The 19,014-nt window shown below is 41.8% G+C and overlaps 1 protein-coding gene across 4 annotated transcripts in view; it reads left to right on the top strand.

Annotated features, from left to right (window-relative positions):
• Positions 1–19,014, top strand: part of PCCA (propionyl-CoA carboxylase subunit alpha) — a 477,837-nt gene that overhangs the window by 367,843 nt on the left and 90,980 nt on the right. For all 4 annotated transcript variants that reach the window (XM_075061511.1, XM_075061508.1, XM_075061510.1 and 1 more), the window contains one exon: positions 2,519–2,572. In XM_075061511.1, the coding sequence (XP_074917612.1) occupies positions 2,519–2,572 (54 nt within the window). The remainder of the gene's footprint in view (positions 1–2,518; positions 2,573–19,014) is intronic.

Here is a 19,014-nt window from a genome sequence, read left to right as displayed (position 1 = left end):
GGCTAAGGAATAGGGTATTTATCTTCTTAGCCATGATACTGTGGTAATGGAAGACAACTTTTGGGTATAAATATGTATTTGGTTTTAGGTTGTAGATTCTGATCTACATGTTTCTGAATTTATTTTCTAGATGACTCAACAGTTATCACATGAACAAGCATTTTAGTTACTTGAAAGTGTGGTGAAGTCCTTGCATTCTTTGAATCTGATTTTTCAAATCATCTAGCATGCAAGGAGATCTTACATGTGAGTAGTCTCATTGGAAACAAAAGGACTGCTCATATGAGTAAAGACTACCTACATGAGGAGAGGTTTCTAGGATCTCATCGATAGCTATTAAAACCCACAAGTCCATTCACAATACTAAGCTATTGCTTTGAAAGTGTTTAAAGAAAAAACAGAAACAATTTTTTTGGTTTGCTTTGTTTCCTCTATGAAATGAGAGTGATGGGGAGATTAGCCAAAAAAATGGAAATTTTATCAGGCTATGAAATTATTGTTAATGGCCTCTTCAAGGACATAAAAGGGCAGCAAGGGGATAAAAGGGCAGCACAGTAAGTGACAGCACTGTAATGAGGGCGAGGGCATTCCAGGAAAAAAAGAAATTAAGTCCCTTATGGTTTGGGGGTTTTTTTGTTTTTTTTTTCAACTTGCCATTTTCTGACAGCTTATCAAGTGGTCAGTACTTGTTTGTTTTGGCATACAGTTCATTCATTGTAGACTGTCGGTACTTTGTTCTTCTTTGCAGTTTCCAGAACCTGATTGTGTTTATCCTAGACTGTGGGAAAAGTATATATTCCTGTTTCCTTTATAAAAGTAAACGTCAGGTTTTGTATCAAATTTTATTTTCCATATTTTCCATTTTCCATTAATCATTATTGTTGAAATATGACAGGACTTGGCACATCCTTCTTTGTTTTCATATGATTGTACAGATTGCAGTGTCAATATATGACCTGTTAGTAAAAAAAATAAAAAAATGGAAGTTTAGGCTATGATAGGAAAGCTATTGCTTATATATATATAAAATATAGCTGCAAAACATGCCACATTGTCAGAAAAGGACAGCATTTAACTTAGTACTACTGTTGTGTAACATTTTGTCACTTTATTGTAACTGTCTTTAAAATCTGAAAGTACTAATGTTAGTTTGCATTTATACCTATCTTTGTAATAGATTGTATATGCTTCCATACATACCGACACACAGGGCATATTGTATAGATATTTATCTCTCTCTTTAAATTTAGAGCTATACTGTGTATTTACACTTTTTGACTTTGGTCTTCATTCAGCAAAGCTCTTAACCACATATGCTGTGTGAGGGCCTATGCATACAGTAATTTGACATCTGTGAGAGAAAATAGAGATATCACAGAGCAAATCGGAGAATTAGTATTCTGACAATGTAATTTATATTAAATAGTCCAGCTAATTGCATTAAATTTTATCTTCTGTAAGTCAGAGGAGTACATATTCACTTATTTTACAGGTAAATTTGAAAAGTTAAGTCAAAATGCTTCTTCCCATGAAAATGCTTTAGAAATATAGTGTAAAATATAACAGTTTGGTCTAATGTAGAATTTCTCTGTGAAACGTGTGTGCTGTGAACAGCTTTTGAACTGAAGGAGGAAAAGACTCAAAAGGAGCAGTAACTTCTTGTATATTTCCTGTGTTTAGGTTATAGGTAATATCATGTATAACCAATAATGTGCTTCCTTTTGCACTGGCTAGTGGCTTAATGACATTATGCTCTATGATTGGTCAGGGACTTGAGCCAACAGCCCCAAGCCCAATAGATAACCAAGTGTTTCACAATTTTTTTTTCTGTTTTCAAAGGAGGAGCATTGTGTGCATGCATTTTACAGCACCCTGTCACAAAGAGGAGATGAAAATGTCTCTTTAGAATAAGTGACGTGCTTAACATTTATAGAGTTGAGATAATATGGAGTACATGAAGTGAGAATACAGATGTACATGTGCCATAGAATCACAGACCTTAGAGGTGGAAAAGTCCTAGTAAGTCATAGAACCATAGGGTTAGAAAGGACCACAGGAGTCATCTAGTCTAACCCCCTGCCAAGATGCAGGATTTGTTATGTCTGAACTGTCTAAGAGAGATGGCTATTCAGTCTCCTTTTGAAAACTTCCAGTGAAGGAGCTTCCACAACCTCCCTATGTCATCTGTTTCACTGTTGTATTGTTCTTACATATCATAACGTCCATCTCCCTGAAAACACACACATTCTTTATTGTACGTAGAACATTTGTTTTCAGTACTCTTCAAAGTAAATTTGTTAGAATCTGTTAAAGCAAAAACTAGCATTTGAGCCTAATTATGAATCAACTTCTTAGCACTGAAACTCTTAAATACATTTTTACATTATGCTTATTTTGTGTATATGTAATATATCTACCAACATTTTGGTTATTTCCTGCAGACCTTACAAGAAGAAAATAGCACTGCTTCAACTTACTGAGAAAGCTCCTAATTAGTTTTTACACCTGTTTCTTTCAGTGCCTCTCTCGAGATGCAGCTGGAAACATAAGCATTCAGTTTCTGGGCACAGTGGTAAGTATTCAAGATATACTATACTACATTATGTTTGTATTGAAATATAACTTAACAAAAAATAGGCAGTTGATAATGACTGCACACACACCTGTGTTCATGAATTTTGTCAGTATCTGTTTTAGCGTGTGTTTGCTTCAAAGTATAGGATACATAAAATCCTCATTCCAGGTATTTCAAACTGGATGGAAGCAGAGCTATCTTTCAGTGAATGCTACAAAACGTTTACATTCCACATTTCACTTGATATGAGTCTAACTTTTTGGTCCCTAAAAGAGTAAGGTATAAATGAAGATAAACTTGTAAAACATAGGAGATTTTAAGCTTGTAATCTATTGGAATATATTCAGATGAAATGGACTGAAATCTGATTTCTCTCCTTCCACTCCCTGCTCATCCATTGGTGTTCTGTACATCTGTGTCTGAGCCCAGGGTCAATTTCTTTCACTCTATACTGCTCATCCTCAAGGCATTGTAGTAGCCATTCTCCCAGCTAAGGAGGACTAGATGAGAATAGCTCTTTTAATGGACGATGCAAAGCGCTGCCTCTATCCTCATTGTCTCACTACCCTGAGGAGCTGAGAGCTATTTCCACAGCTCTCCCTCAGTTCTTGCTGGCCTGCAGAATAATAGACTAAGAATCATAGCCAGGTCTCCACTTTGGGAGAACTAAGCAATCGGACAGATCCTTTCGTGTATCTTGAGTACTCGTGTAAGATGGAAAAACAAAATTGTGTGTTAAGTGATAGATGCTTCTAAGTCTACATTCTCTATGTCGAAATAGTATCTTAATTCTTATTGAAACGGTATCTTAATTTTGTCAGTCATGTGGTTAAAGTGATACTTAAAGGGCTCTAATTGTATTTTTCCAGGTTAATTTTAAACTTAAAGCTTTGAACAGATTAAAAAAAAAAATAAACTGCTGTAATAACTTCTGCTCAAGGATTGTGCTTTTACTTGGGTCTCATTCATTACCAACCACATTATTGATGCTTAACAATCAGTGAACACTGTCCTATTTATGATGATGGGCTTTGGCACTGGTCAAGGGTTACCAGATGTCCCAATTTTATAGGGACAGTCCCAATTTTTGGGTCTTTTTCCTATTACCCCCCAACCCTGTCCCAATTTTTCACATTTGCTGTCTGGTCACCCTACACTGGTCACTTGCTTTGCAGGAAAGGCCGCTGTTACATGGCTGGTCTGATAGTCTCAAAGCAGGAAAAAATAATTATTGAGACTCTTGCATAAGAATACTAACACATCTTGGTCAGTTAATAGTAAAAAGTCAAAATAGGGTTTAATCAAAACCATATTTCTGAGCATCACCAAACTTTGGAAGGTACTGGTCAATTCTGTGATTAATGACGTTCTTTTTTTTTTTTTTTTTTAAGTGGGATGCAAGTGTGTGCTTTTATTATTAATTACTATTATTATTAATTTGTATTGTGGTATTTCCAGGAACCCCAGTGTTACACCAGTACCTCATTGTGCTATGGGCTGTACAAACACACAGGAAAAAGGCAGTCTGTACCCTAGAAAGCTTACAGTCTTGATACCTTTTAGCTTTAAGACATTGAGAGTAAAACAAATAGGATCTTACAGTCATTTGTTTAATTCTCTATTGCTGATGATTACTATCTTAACTAAAACTAATATTGATTAGCTCACACTGCTTTATCGAATCTGCATCTGTTCAGAAAACCTAATAATGATTTAATGAAGAAGGTAAAAAAACACCAGAATATGTTTTTGGAGAAGGGGAGGAGAGAAGAAGAGCACTTAGTGTGCACTGTCAGGCACTTAATGTAAATGATGTAATACAGACTAGTCTTAACATGTTTCTTATCGGTTGAACCTAAAGAGAGAATTTTAATCAGTAGATTAGAGAAATGGTAATGGAGATGAGCCTTTTTCTAAGTCTGCTTTCTAAGCTACCTGTAAGATCTTTTCAGTATTTGGAAGCAGAATTGATAATTCCTTGCAACAGAAGAGGTTAGTATCCCTGAGGTACAGTAGGTAAAGGTTGGAGGGATGCAGGGTTAGGTAAGAGAATTCTGGATGTTCTCTCTTTTTCAGATTGGCTCTTTGCTCTGACTTCCCTTCTCCCTCAAAGTCCTCCCCATTGCTTGTCTCAGGCCACGTCTAGACTACGCGCCGGATCGGCGCGTTAAAATCGATTGCTCGGGGATCGAAATATCGCGTCTGGTCTGGACGCGATATCTCGATCCCAGAGCGTGCTTAGATCGATTCCGGAACTCCAGCTAGACGACCGGACTTCCGGATTCGACACAGCGAGCCGCGCAGATCGATCCCGCGCGGTGAAGACGGGTGAGTATATCGATTTTAGATATTCGATTTCAGCTACGCTATTCTCGTAGCTGAAATTGCGTATCTAAAATCGATTTAATCTCGTAGTGTAGACCTGGCCTCACTCTCCCTGGTGTCTCTGCTCCTCTCTGTTCTGCTCTCCTTATCATCTTCCTTCCCCACTCCTTTGCTCTTGTTAAATAATCCCCTCCGGCCTCCCCTGCACCCCAACCTACTACTCAATAGAGGGGGAGAGATTAAAAAAATCAGAACTGCCATGAAGTTTGTCTGCTGTCACTCTGAGTTATATTTCATCCCTTTCCTCTACCATGTATCTGAGTTTCTCTTCAGATTACAAGCGTTGGGCCAAGAACAGCATCTTCCTGTGTATTGATGCAGCATCTAGCACAGGGGGAAGGGCTGATATGGATTAGTGCTTTTGGAGAATTGCTGTCATATCAATAATAATAACTAATAAAAATATAACTCCAAAGCCAGAAAAGAGGACCCCTTTCTCCGCCCTTGGAACCTCTTTTTGGGAACTTCAATATGTATGTACTACCATGCCCATTACTAACAGACAGAAGGCTAGTCAATGCATTATAAGGTTGGCAGTGCGGTTTTTCCCCTCATAACACTAAAGCGGGGGTCGGCAACCTTTCAGAAATGGTGTGCTGAGTCTTCATTTATTCACTCTAATTTAAGGCTTTGCGTGCCAGTAATACATTTTAACGTTTTTAGAAGATCTCTTTCTGTAAGTCTATAATATATAACTAAACTATTGTTGTAAGTAAATTAAATAAGGTTTTTCAAATGTTTAAGAAGCTTCATTTACAATTAAATTAAAATGCAGAGCCCCTGGACCAATGGCCAGGGCCCGGGCAGTGTGAGTGCCACTGAAAATCAGCTCGCCTGCTGCCTTAGGCACGTGTGCCATAGGTTGTCTACCCCTGCACTAAATGCTTGAAGGAACTATTTGGTGATATGACATTTAGATTTCTCAGTATTCTGCTTGCATATGCTGTACATCACTGTAGAAACTGGTTAGAAAAACAATTTATATTTGATTTTAATATTTTCTGTTGAGAGAAGAAAAACTAGCCTCAAGCAAGCATTCTCAGTTTCATGCGTATGCAAATTCATCACGAGTTTCAATGCTGACAAGCAGCGTGGTGCTACTTAGCACATGCCCCACATACCTTTTCATCAGCACATGTTTTTAGAACTGGCTGATTGGGAGCACAGTTATCCAGCTTGTCATGAGGGCATCAGCTTAGATAAAATAATTCATTTGATTTCCTGACATTAGACAGCAACAGCAGTTTTGCTACTGGTTTTTGATAAGAGATGAGTCTCAACTTCTTTGAGCCGCGTACAGACACTGAAGAGAAGCAGACAGTGCTTCTCTATTAGAAACCTCATTGGCATCCCATGTAGTTAGTTAACAGACAGGGGAATGTACACTTCAACAGAAAGACTTGCAATTAAATAAAAAGCTTTAATATGTATATTAAAGCATAATGTATAGTAAACTTGTGAAGATTTTCTGTTAAGTAGCAGCAAAGGTATTTGTTTTTGCTGTTTTTAAAATGAAAATGGAAAAAGTCGTGCTACTGTTTCCAAATGAAGTAGGGATCACGAGTTTGAATTCCACAGTGTTGACATAATTGAGAGGTTTTATGTAGGTCTTTAGTAATGTTTCCTGTTCCTGGACATGACTAGAAATTCTTTGTTATTTGGGATTCTCTCTTTTGTTACAGTTAAATGAACTTTGTGACTTTGTCCTCACCCACAACTTTTTCACATTTGGGGACAATATATACCTTCAAGTCAGCGGCACTACTATGGATACTCGCGTGGCCCCACAGTATGCCAACGTCTTTATGGCTGACTTAGAACAATGCTTCCTTAGCTCTCGCTCCCTAACGTCCCTACTCTACTTGCACTACATTGATGACATCTTGATCATCTGGATTCATGGAAAAGAAGCCCTCGAGGAATTCCATCGTGATTTTAACAATTTCCAGCCCACCATCAACCTCAGCCAGACCCAATTCCACAAAGCAGGTCCTTTTTCTAGCACTACGTTGCTAATACAGTGATTGTCACATAAACACACCTATACTGGAAACCCACTGACCGCTATACTTACATACATGCCTCCAGCTTCATCCAGGACCACCACATCCATTGTCTACAGCCGGCTCTAAGTACAACCGTATTGCTCCATCCCTCAGACGAGTAAACCTACAGATCTCTTCACAAGCTTCTTAAACTAACACCCTCGCTGAATGAAAAACAGACTTGACAAGCCGAAGAGTACTCAGAGCACCTACTACAGGACGGCCACAAAGAAATAACGCACGCACTGCCATCACTCCAGCCCTCAACCTCTCCGCGCACATCAAGATCTACAACCTACCTTAAGATGTCTTCACTCTGCAGATCTTGGGAGGGCAGCCTCTCGCTTATGACGGCCTCCCAACCTGAAGCAAATATTCACGGCACGGCACCCCATGCAACGATACACACTACCAGCGAACTTCCTGCAAGCCCAATGCCACTCTGTCCCTATCTGTTCAAGTGACATCATCATAGCCCTAATCACCATAGCCACGCCATCAGGGTCTTCACCTGCACTACCAGCTGATATATGCTCATGTGCCAGCACATGCTCCTGCCATGTACTTGGCCAACGGACGTCTTGCGCAGAATAATGGACATCAGTATAACATTCAAAAACCAATGGAGACACTTCAACCTCTCTAAACCACTCAGTGCAGATTGAGGTGCATTTTGACAACAAAAAGACTTGAAAAACAGACTCCAAGAGGACTGCTGAACCTCTTATATGAATTAGATCATACTCCGGCTTAAACAGGATGGGAATGGTGTGGTCATTACACTATTGAATCTATTTCCCTATGTTCAGTCTCCTCAACCTTCTATGGGTCATCTTAATTATCACATCAAAAGTTTTTTCTCCGCTGTGATGCTCTCTCAATGACTGGACCTTCTGTTGGTATGCATATCTTCCACCTTTTCATGTTTGCTGCTATGTATGATATCTCCTGTCTGTGTGTTCCGTTCTGTGCATCCGAAGAAGTGAGCTGTAGCTCACGAAAGCTCATGCTGAAATAAATTTGTTAGTCTCTAAGGTGCCACAAGTACTCCTGTTCTTTTTTCTCTTTTGTTAGTTCATAGTAGCATTAGACAGTTTATGCATTGCTGTTGTTATTAGCAGGAGTAGTATAACAGGAACACCAAGGAGCCCTAGTCATGGACCAGGGCCCCATTGTGCTAGGTGCTGTACAAACACAGAATGAAAAAGGCCTGAAAAGCTTAAAATATAAGTTTAAAACAAGAAACAATAGATGTATAGAGACAGATGGAGGGAATACAAGGAAACCAGGAGACAACTCTTTCTCAGTTATCTCACAAGACATTGTTTCTATTTTTTATCCAATAAGTTGAAGATTTTCAAGAATAGGACATCTAAAGTTAGGCTCCTAACCCCTTATTTAGGCATGTGCCTGAAATCAAAAAGTGCTGAGCACCAATTATCTTCTGCTGACCTCAGTCGGAGCTGTTGGCTTCTGAGTACTTTTGAAAGCAGGCAGGGCCATAAATATAGATATAAGTGCCTAGCTTTAAGTTCTTCTTATTGAAAATCTTGGCAGAGATTATTACCTCACATAACTTTTGATATCCTATGTTACAACCCTGGTGAGTCCTTCTGGACCCAAACATTGTATCCCACATGCTCTTGGGGCTGGGCAGAGTTGAGGCATCCATCATCTCTGTCTCTGGACCTCTAGGCACATACTCCAGGTATAGACACTGTGTTTGATACCCTTCTTGGCAGGGGCAATCCAGTTGCCCAGGCCCTGAAATTAGTGCTGGTTCTCCCAAGCCTCCCCGGCAGCTGGTACACTCTCCCAGAGTTCTACCAAAGCTTTTGACCCTCTGGTTTACTGTCTTTCTTCTGGGACAATGGGACAGGGTAAACAACACAGAGACTCTGTGGAGGAATTTTTAAACACGGGTACTTTTGCTCATAGAGAAAGCACAAGAGCGAAATCTACATATCTGTGGAAAAAGAACACAACTGGCACACAAATCCCTTCTCTGGTATCTCACCACCTTTTGGGGGCTGGCTGTCCTCTTAGGGGTCCCAGTACCCCCTCCTGTACCATCACTCCCTCCTTTTCAGCCTCAGAGTCTCTCTGTCTCCTCTGCAAAAATCTCCCCTTAGATTGTTCAGAACCAGTGGTAACAAGGTTTCCCCACATGTCCGTTTTTTAACAGCAGCTCATAACAGCTTTTTCTCTGTTCCTACTTTTCTGCTAGGGAGTTTCCATTGCTCCAACCCTATCCCCTGCAGGCAGTCTGGGAAAACCAGCTTCCTTTAACATCCTGATTGAACAACTCAGCCCTGATAGAACAATGTTAGCAATTTTTTGATTGTCTTGTACTGACTTCCAGACAGGGTTTGTGATATACTTGATCAATCTTTGCTAGCAAGTAGCTGCTTCAATACTCATTGCTGGTTTGATTTTACGAACTCTATGTATAATTCTATCAGAATTCATAAGTTTTACATAGAAAAATTCACCAAACCATCACATCCTGTTACCTGATTTATTGAATACTTTGTCATTTTGTTGACCTACAGTAAATCTGTGAACTAGTTATAAATTACAGCTAGGAATACAAGAACATTTTTCTTCAGTTTGTTTTTCCTAGTAATGGACTTGCATTAATATGTGCTCACTTCTCAGACACCCTTCCTGTACCATTGCCAATGCTTATAAATTGCTTGAAAATTCTAAAGTCGACAATGTGTAGTCAGTTTCTTTCCTCTGTCTTCTCCCTCTTGCATCCTTGCATGGTACAATTAAATAGCGGTAGAGAATGTGAAGCTTCCACTGTATGACACTGTGACTTAGGTTGCAATGGCAAATGTTTAATAACCTGCTTCTTTCACCGTTACAGATCAGTCCAATTCTGAACATGCTTGTTTTTCAATATATAGCGCTACTGAAACTTTAGCTATGAAGGCCTGTATGGACTTTCAAAAGTGATTTTGAAGCCTGGAAAAGCTACAGATATTATATCTAATGGGATGTGTAGACAGTATTAATAGCACAGAAAAAAATGTCTCACACATTTTAATCTTGCAAACTCTACTCTGGTTTTCCACAGTTCTTTTTTTTTGTTTTGTTTTCACAAAGTACCTCTCATTGAGTTTTGCCCCCATCAGGAGTCAAAGTTTGCTCTTCCAGAGTAAGCAGTGGGTATGGTCTCTAGAGTCTGAAGATCACTCGGGATCCTTGCTAATGTGAATTGAATTTATCTGAAGTCATAGCAATCATGGGAATCACCCTTTTTCTTTCCCTGGCTCCAGAGCACCTGGCAGCATTGCTCCAGTGTGATTTCTGGCAGGGGAGTTACACAGTGCAGAAGGGATTCCAGGGGAAGTTAATAATTGCCTCAGGAAATGTTATTTTTTTGTGCATTCCTTTTGAATATGATGATGAGCATCCTCTGGCCTACTGTCTCTCCACAGAATGTCCCTGGATGCTGCCGAGGGCAGGGAGTGATTACCACATTGAGATTTCCCTTTCAGTCACATTGAACAGTTTTAAAGTGTAATAACGCATTAAGATATACATTGGAGTTGGGATTTCTAAATGTGCTTAAGTAATTTCAGAATACATGTCTCTCTGAATGTCAATTGGACTTTGTTTGTAAGTCACTTAGACACTTTTAAAAATCCCAGCTGGAATCTCAAAAAAAAAAAGTAAATAAAAAAAAATGTGTTTTTTTTTTTGCGTTTAGTTGTCTTTGTTTAAAAAAAACAAACAAAAAAATCCACAAGAAATTATTTATGTTTATTAGCTATAACATTTAAATAGTCCCAGTTAGTCTTTGAAGTTCATGCCTCAGAAATGGGCAAGTTTCCAGGTTTGTTGCTGCAGTTGACTCCTGAAAAGTTAGGTTACCGATGCAAAGCAGTAGTCTCTTTGGTTTGGGATGACTCTCTTCTGTAGTGGCCAAAATAAATAAATAAAATAACATTTTAGGCCAAGATTTTAATAAATGGGTTTACTGCAGTTAGGTACCTAAAGTCTTATTTAGGCTACTGAATAAGTGGCCTGACTTTTAAAAGTGCTGAGCACTGATTAGCTCTCATTGGTTTCAGTTGTGTGGACCTGCTAGGTGCCCAGTGCTCTCTGAAAATCAGACCACTTGCTTAGGTACCTAAATAAGGGCTTAAGAACCTAAGTAACACCCAATTATTTAAATCTTGGCCAGTGTTTTTAAAGGAAAGCTTAACATCCAATGAGACTATGCAATGATGGCATTTGTAGGGTGGATTGCACTGTAGTACTCGAATATCTCAAATGATACCATTTGCCTTCCAGAAAAACGAACAGGACTTTGTAACTTCTTCTGTATTTTGCTTGAAAAATTTAGACTGCCTCTTATTCAGCTTGTTGATACTTTCTGCGGCAAGGACAAAGGTTTGGACTTGGTGGCTGCTTGAAGGATAGATTAACAGGTTACCAAAGGTAGTTCAATTATTTTCCTATGGTTGGATTAAGACCTACAAATAGTGATTGAATACTGCCATCTTAAGATGATTACATCATGGTGAATGTTCAGCCTTTCTTTTCTGAGGAAGATTCCTGCTGTCAAAGAAGCAAACATATGTGTAGCCTGCGATTTTTAAACAGCTTTTTGATGGCTGCAGTTTTGGCATTTACCCAAGAGCTGTTTAGGAGATATTAATTTATATGGCTGAGAAGCTTAACTAGGGATCTTAATGAAACAAAGGCATGATGAAGTTAGTAAAGCTAATTTAAGTCTCAGAATGTACATTTTAAATTAAGTTTTTATTGATAATAAATATACTTTGTTTCTCATTAGTCTTCTAAGCTTCAGTGATAATATCTGTAAAATAAACATATTTTACCAAGATTTAACATTAAGAATGCTGTTAATATGACCCTTGGTACAGCAGCACAATTAGATTTCAAAGTGAGCTTTTAAGATGTAACAGCGATTAATGACAACCATCGAAAACAATTTTGAACTCCATCGGTTTAACTCAGGAGGGTAAACTTAATATGATAATATATCTAGTTGAATTGTATCAGCTTAGCAGGAAAGTATGCAAATATGTGACCCTTACCTAGCATCTAAATGGATGCTGTGCTGATAGATTTATCAGTTCCATTAAAGAACTTTAGGGAACTTTGGAATTTCAGCAATTGTTCCCTTGGAGGCTGAAAACCAAACCTGATCTCATACTGGGACCATTCTGGTCTGCATATTTCCATAATTTGCCTTTGCTACTAATATGACAGCAAGACGCAAATAACTGTTTCTAATAATATCAAATAGAGTTGTGGAGGACAGCATTTTAATGTAGTAAAAGACCTCCCTGTGGGGTTGTTATTGCCATTGTCGAACAGCAGTTACACACTTGCAACAATAGTCTGTTAATTGATTCGTTTAATTAGCAAGAGATGAAGCTTGTGCTCCATCTTGTCTTCTGATGTCATGGGGGCAGCTACAGCAAGAATTCTTTGCATTTGTCATACTTTATACTCAGATATAAGTACACTTAATGAAAAGTTCCAAATGCACTTTTCTGCAGAGGCAAAGTTTGAATGTTTTATGAATTTAAAGCTTTCTCTTATGATTTTTATGATTTAAGAACTTCTTCACCCTTGGAGTCTAGGAATAGAATTTATGACAAAGCATTGATGTATTAGAATGGGGAATTTGTAATTCAGATTTGCTTGCATTTCTAACCTAAATATTCAAGTCTAAGAATTATAGGAATAGTGGATCATTGTAGTAACAGTTCACTAGATTTAGTCTGGAAGAAATAAGGTCAGATTAGTGAAACTGGCCATCTGTCTTGTGCCAGCTTTTTAGTTGTATTTTTATTTCCCCTTTGGATAGACAATAAATTTACATGAGCACATGGTATAGTCGGTAGCATGTGTGAGAAAAGAGATTCTCTTTGGGCTTGATTATAAATAAGGATATGATTCAGTATTTGCTTCTGGGAAATAACTTTTTATTCGGTGTATTTTAAAGGCATTTAAAATAAAATAAATATATTTTGTTTTAATTTGATTTTCCTTTCCTCTTAGCTTAGTTTTGTCTTCTGTTCAAGGTTATTCTTCCTTATGGAGGGAAAATATTTCTAAGAACAAGACACACTTCTTGTTAAATGCTAATTAAAAAAATGAAGGTTACATTGGCTTACTTCCATTGTCATAATACTGACCTAAAATAAAGGTGCTATTATAAGTCTAAAGTAAATCACAATAGGGAATGAAAAATTCATCCATTCTTCCAAGATTTAAGAGATGCCTCATCCTGTTTTTTTACAACACTGTTATTAGTGGGTACTGTGACACAGGAGATGCCATCAAGTTAGGGAGCACTGTGTGGCTGCTTGTAACTCAATGTAGCAAAGGGATAGTGTGCTATTGAATGGGCCGTCTTTTTGAGGGACTGTAAATGAAGAACTGGCTCAGTTACGATCATTAATGTTCCCATGGCAATTTGCACAAACCCCATAGCACTTTGCATTCTCAGTGTCTTGGCCAAATTCCACTTTGTGTAATTACCTTCCGTCTACATAAATTCCCACCGCAGTTTCAGCTGTATTTGGTATTCTACACTTCCTGTCCTAAACAGTTGTTATGCTGCTATGCACTGTTAACAGGTGCTGTGGCTGTATTTCAAGTGTGGGTGAAGTGATTCCTGTACACTTCTTTAATGAATTTTTTGCTCCCATTGCCATAGTGTGGGTATGTGACATAAAACAAGACACTAAATTAAAGCAGTCACAACAGACAGCACAAATAGCCTAACTTCTCAATTTCACTAGCCCATCATAAAGAGAATCTTCCAAGGGATCATCTATAGGCAGACAAATCTTTGACCAGAAAGCTTAACCTTGAACAATATGCCACGAAGGTCAGTAGACTTGGGTTCTGCTGGATTACTAGAAGGAGTGAAGTAGACAGGAATCTTCCTGTGAAAACACTCTGCTTCCACATCTCAATAGTGTGTATATCAAGGGGCTGTGAGCTGAACTGTCTCTAGTGATCTCTACCACTGCAATTGGAAAAGGTACATAGGAAGAGAGACCATCTCTAAAGTAGCCACATCCCAAATCTTAAATCAAACTAAAAACCTTGCATCGGACCTTGAAGCAGATGGGAAATCAGTGCAGAACTCTGAATACAGCTGTAATGTGGCTGTGTACTCCTTTAGAGCAGCTCTAAAATTCATCCATTTCTACAGTTCAAACCCTTGTCCATACTTGGTTGTCTCTCACCTTGACTGTTACAGCCGCTGCCGCCGCCTCCTTTGTTGGTTTCATCTCAGCTCTGCTGCTGCTAAAATAATCTCTTCCTGCTGCTCTGATTGATGTCTCTTCTCTCTGAATTGGCTCACTGCCTTCTATGTGAAGTTCAGTTTTGTCTTCCTTTTCAAGGCCTTGCGTTACTTTACCTGTTTGACTTCTAAACGTCCTTTTGTTCAATCTTTCTTCCATGCTTGTCTCCACAGCTAGTTCCATCATACCTCAGTGCTCAGACTCTCACTTTTCTTGTGTGACAGTCAAGCTCTTTCTCTTCCTCCAAGTTTCTTTTAGAAACATACTTTTTCTCAGAGGGGTTATCACTGATGGTCTCTTCAAGATATCATCTTTGATCTGAGTTTCCACCATCACCAGCTGGCATATGTGCTCATTGTATCATTCTCTCTCAGGTCCCTCTGACGGGGCTATGAAAAAAGGAGCAGGAAAAAAATCAATAAAGAGAGGATGAAAAATTGAGCAGATTGGATGGAGCAAAGGTAATGAATTAAAAGATGGTGGCAGAGAAATAGACAGGAGCTTGGTTGAGCTGCACATTGAAGGCATGGACAAGGAGCATATATTTGAAGTAAACGGTGAGGACAAGCCTTTGAAGGGAATGGGCATGCTAAGGTAAGGTAGATAGTCGACTGTGGCAGCATTTAAGAGAAATGGAAACGTAAGGAATGACAAGATGAGAGGCCAGAGAGGAGTTTGTAGTAATCGAGGTGAGAAATAATCAGTGCCGAAAAAACTGTGTGAGAGGGTGGGTAGAGGGGGGAATAGAAAGAAAGAAAAATGTTCTTCTTCGAGTGCTTGCTCATATCCATTCCAGTAGGTGTACGCGCCGCGCGTGCACGTTCGTCAGAGAACTTTTACCCTAGCAACTCCAGCGGGCCGGCAGGTCGCCCCCTAGAGTGGCGCCGCCATGGCGGGTGATAATATCCCCTGCGGTCCCGCCCGCTCCTCAGTTCCTTCTTACCGCCCATGTCCGTCGTTAACACTGTGGGCGCGGCATAGCTGCCCTCCACGTCCTAGTCCTTGTTATCGTTTACAGTTAGATTATTGTAGTTTAACTTAGTGTATATAGTTGTAGTTATAGTTATTATGTGATTGTGTGTATATATTGTTAGTTAGTTAGTAGCGGGTTCGGGGCTCTAGCCTCTCGGCCCGGCTCAGGCTGACCTGCCTTGTTCGCCGGATTCAAGAACGCTGCATTCGAGACTTGATATAAAAGAGGCAATTGCCCGAATCGACAGTGTAATGCAACCGACAAAACAACACGCCCGGCATTCAAAGTGCTATCTAGGAGAGAAATAAGTCAAAGAATATAAGTCTTGAGAGTGCCAGCTCCTAAATAAATCATGCAAGCCTTGCCACACAGCAGTGTAGAGACACTGAATGAAAAGCTTTATAACCAGTGCTCCGATCGCCTTATGGCAGCTGCACTTAACCCGCCTCGGCACCCGAGCGACGGCTCACCAGCAGCACCGGACTCCCTCTCGGCACACCGCGAAAAGCGCAGCGGCATCGCACTTACTTCCGACCGCTCGTGGGAGAGCCTCTCTCATCCTCTCCCCGGCTAAAGCAAGCCGCCGCGAAGAGCATCAATGCCGACGCCAGCGTGCCGGCCGGGATGCCAGGGGCTTCGTTGACTCGGGCCCGGCAGGTTCCGACGAGTCCGACTCTAGCTCCCGCCAAGTCTGGGTAGAGCTTGATAGTCCCAATCTAAGCCCAGAGAACCTTCACGTTGGGAAAGGGGAGACGCTAAATCGCCTTCGTACAGGAGCCTTGGGCTGCCAACCCCGGCCCACAGACACGGTTGCGTGGTTGTACATTTAGACCCAAAAGCAAGCTGGACCGCGATGAAAGGCAACCGTCAGGACTCTCATCGGACCGCCCCGAGATCACTAGAGTCCCGCACCAGGAAATCAAACGGTCCGAAGGGAGTCTGGTTCGGATGCTGTTTCGTTCGAGCAAGTAGGCGCGGCACGCTCTCCCCTGGGCGGCACGGTCGTACTCGCGCGCCGCTCATCTTCAGGTCGGTCACGAATTCTGCGGTCAGCCACCGTACGGCACCGCGATCCAGGAGCACCGATCAACGGCACCGAAGGTCCAGATCCTCGGTCGATGCCTATCCCGTGCCCCGCCGTGGGTGAGCAGGTCCCGGTCCAGCTCCCGGACCGTATAGCTCACTGCAGATCCAGAGTGGCTCCCGGCACCGAGGAGAACGTTCGCCATCGAGGGAGGGCTGGAACCGCACTACTCACGTTCCGCCCCCCTCCGTGGCCTCTCGGCAGGCGCGTTACAATCTATTTCAGACGGAGAACAGGTCCTACCTGGCCGTTGACAGGTCGCGTCCTACACGCTTGAGGGGCCACCAGGAACGGGTCCGCGCAGTGCGGGCTCTGGATCGCGCCTGGCATACCAGCAGCCCAGGGGCCTTAGCATTTCCACCAATCCATCTGGCTCAGAGTGTAGGCTCCAGTAGCTAAGGTTACTGTCACACGCCCCCCGCCATACTCCCTGCATGAGGAAACTAGCGCGAATCCCTATCCACTGCTGCGACCTGAACCCCCGCATGGCGCCCGAGACGCCGTCCTCCCTGAGCCGCAACTGACGCTTCTGCAGGTGTCCTCGTCAATACCTCGCCAGGATGAAAGCAGTGGCAGATTGACGAGAACCTTTCACCGTCCCCGCTAGGACCATCACAAGGGCACAGCACCGCATGATCTCCTCAGGTCCGATACTGCAGCAAACATGAGCACCCCAGCTGAGGAAGGGTCTCCAGGATGCAGAGCGCCGGGGTCGTCACAATACCTCATCGGAAAACATATGCCTTAATTCGTGTCGCCCACCCTATAACGCCAGTCACAAGCCAACGCCACCACCATCTGGCAGTCACCGGCTTCCATTCCCCCCTTTCGGCGGGGTGGGCGCAAGTATCTGATTCCTTCGAAGGGAATACGAGTATTATACGTCCCAATGGAGAGAAAGCCCAAAATATATTCCTCGTACACGTTTCAATCTGTGCACGAGAGGGAAATGACCGCCGCAAAGAAGCTTCCGGCTCCAAGCAAGCGTCGCGATGGCCACGTCGTATCAATCGACCTGAATTCGGGAATGTCGCGTAAAGTCTAGCCGTGCGAGAGAGCTGCAACTTACAGCTGCGGGTAATTCAAAAAACCCAAAACATAGCCCATGCATTCTCCAGTTTCCGTACGCCTATAAGGACACTGTGAGACACAGATGATATAAATCTTAGTATAGCCTTCTCCACGACAGATGCTCGGACAAGAGTTCAGCGCCTCTAGAGTTGGATGACAGGCAGAAGGGGTCGCGCGCCACCATCGCTACACAAGAGCAGGTCTCATATTGAGAGAAGTTTGCGTAGGAACGACCTCACACAACCTTGAAGATAAACTACACGACTCACGAGATCACTATAAGCGCTGACGCTAAATCCAATGATAAAACCAAGAGTCATGAAGAGAACTCAGTATCTACCACCTTGGGCAGAAATAGGTTCTCTATCCGGTGCTACTGTGAAGACTATTCAACACCATAACAATCAGCCCTTCGTGTTTAGGAGACCGGTGCATAAGGAGAACTAGTTTCTAAGCACTACAGGCCTGATGAAATAGAACACAAAAGAATCATACAGAGCAGGTATACAAATAGTGGGAAGATTTGCGTGCCCTCCGAATGCAACAACGCCATGACCGAGCGTTCAGGAGCGAGACACATCGAATAGAAATCAAGAGTAGAAGCAACAGCACATCACTGTGCAGCATAATACACTTCACATGAGCACCAAGTATTGTTCGCGACAAGGGCAGTACAGAGGACGCAGAGATTAGAGCAAGCAGAGTGCATCTCTCAACGGATATGTTCTGAAGGGCTGTCGACAACGACACGCGACATCCTCGAGCAGACGACAGGCCTCACAGTCAACTAGGAGTCCTGTGTCCCTGCGGAGTTCTTCGACAGGTCGCCTGTGCACCACGATCGTCCTTTAGTCAGATGCACAGCCTCTCAAGCGAGCCGTAAACCAGAATAATTGCAGTCATTTCCGTGGATTCTCCGGCTATTATTTCACCCAGCCTACTCGTAGTACATTGTCTCAACACGGCGAAGTTGAGAGTCACACACGGCTATATCATCCGGAGCATACGAAATACTAGGGTAGGAATACAATCTGGTGACACGCTGCGGCTTGGGTACCCACCTGCAATTTGCTTCTTCAAATGACCACGTCGGCCAGCGCAGTGGTAATATTAGCTAGGGTTCACACACACACCTCCAGCGCCTCTTTGCCGTGAACCCAGGACCACCTCTTATCATCACCATATTCATAAATGATTGAAAACAGGATACAACCAAGTGATGCTAGAAAGAGGTTCACACCAGTAAGATACGGAGAGCAATACTTCACGCAGTGGTGCCTATGATGGTGCAAGCGATGGTCCAGGAGAGGTTGTTGAATACTACTCAAAGCGGATCTCTCGAGAATCGGAGAGAGCGCCAAGCAGAGATCATCACGGACGCCACGAGTGTCCTCATCAAAGACAGCCACAGACTACGCCTTCCACAATCCTCCCTGTTGCTCACCGATGGAGTAGAGATCAAGTATTTATCCCTTAGGAGCCACCTTCTTCGCTATCAGTGGCTTCCTGTCGAACACTTGTACTAAATCCACACCAACATTGATCAAGATTCGTGACCTACCTCTACTTATCAT

This window comes from Chelonoidis abingdonii, chromosome 1 (genome assembly GCF_003597395.2).
Source record: "Chelonoidis abingdonii isolate Lonesome George chromosome 1, CheloAbing_2.0, whole genome shotgun sequence".
NCBI classification, from domain to species: domain Eukaryota; kingdom Metazoa; phylum Chordata; order Testudines; family Testudinidae; genus Chelonoidis; species Chelonoidis abingdonii.
This window is presented reverse-complemented; position numbering and strand designations above follow the sequence as displayed.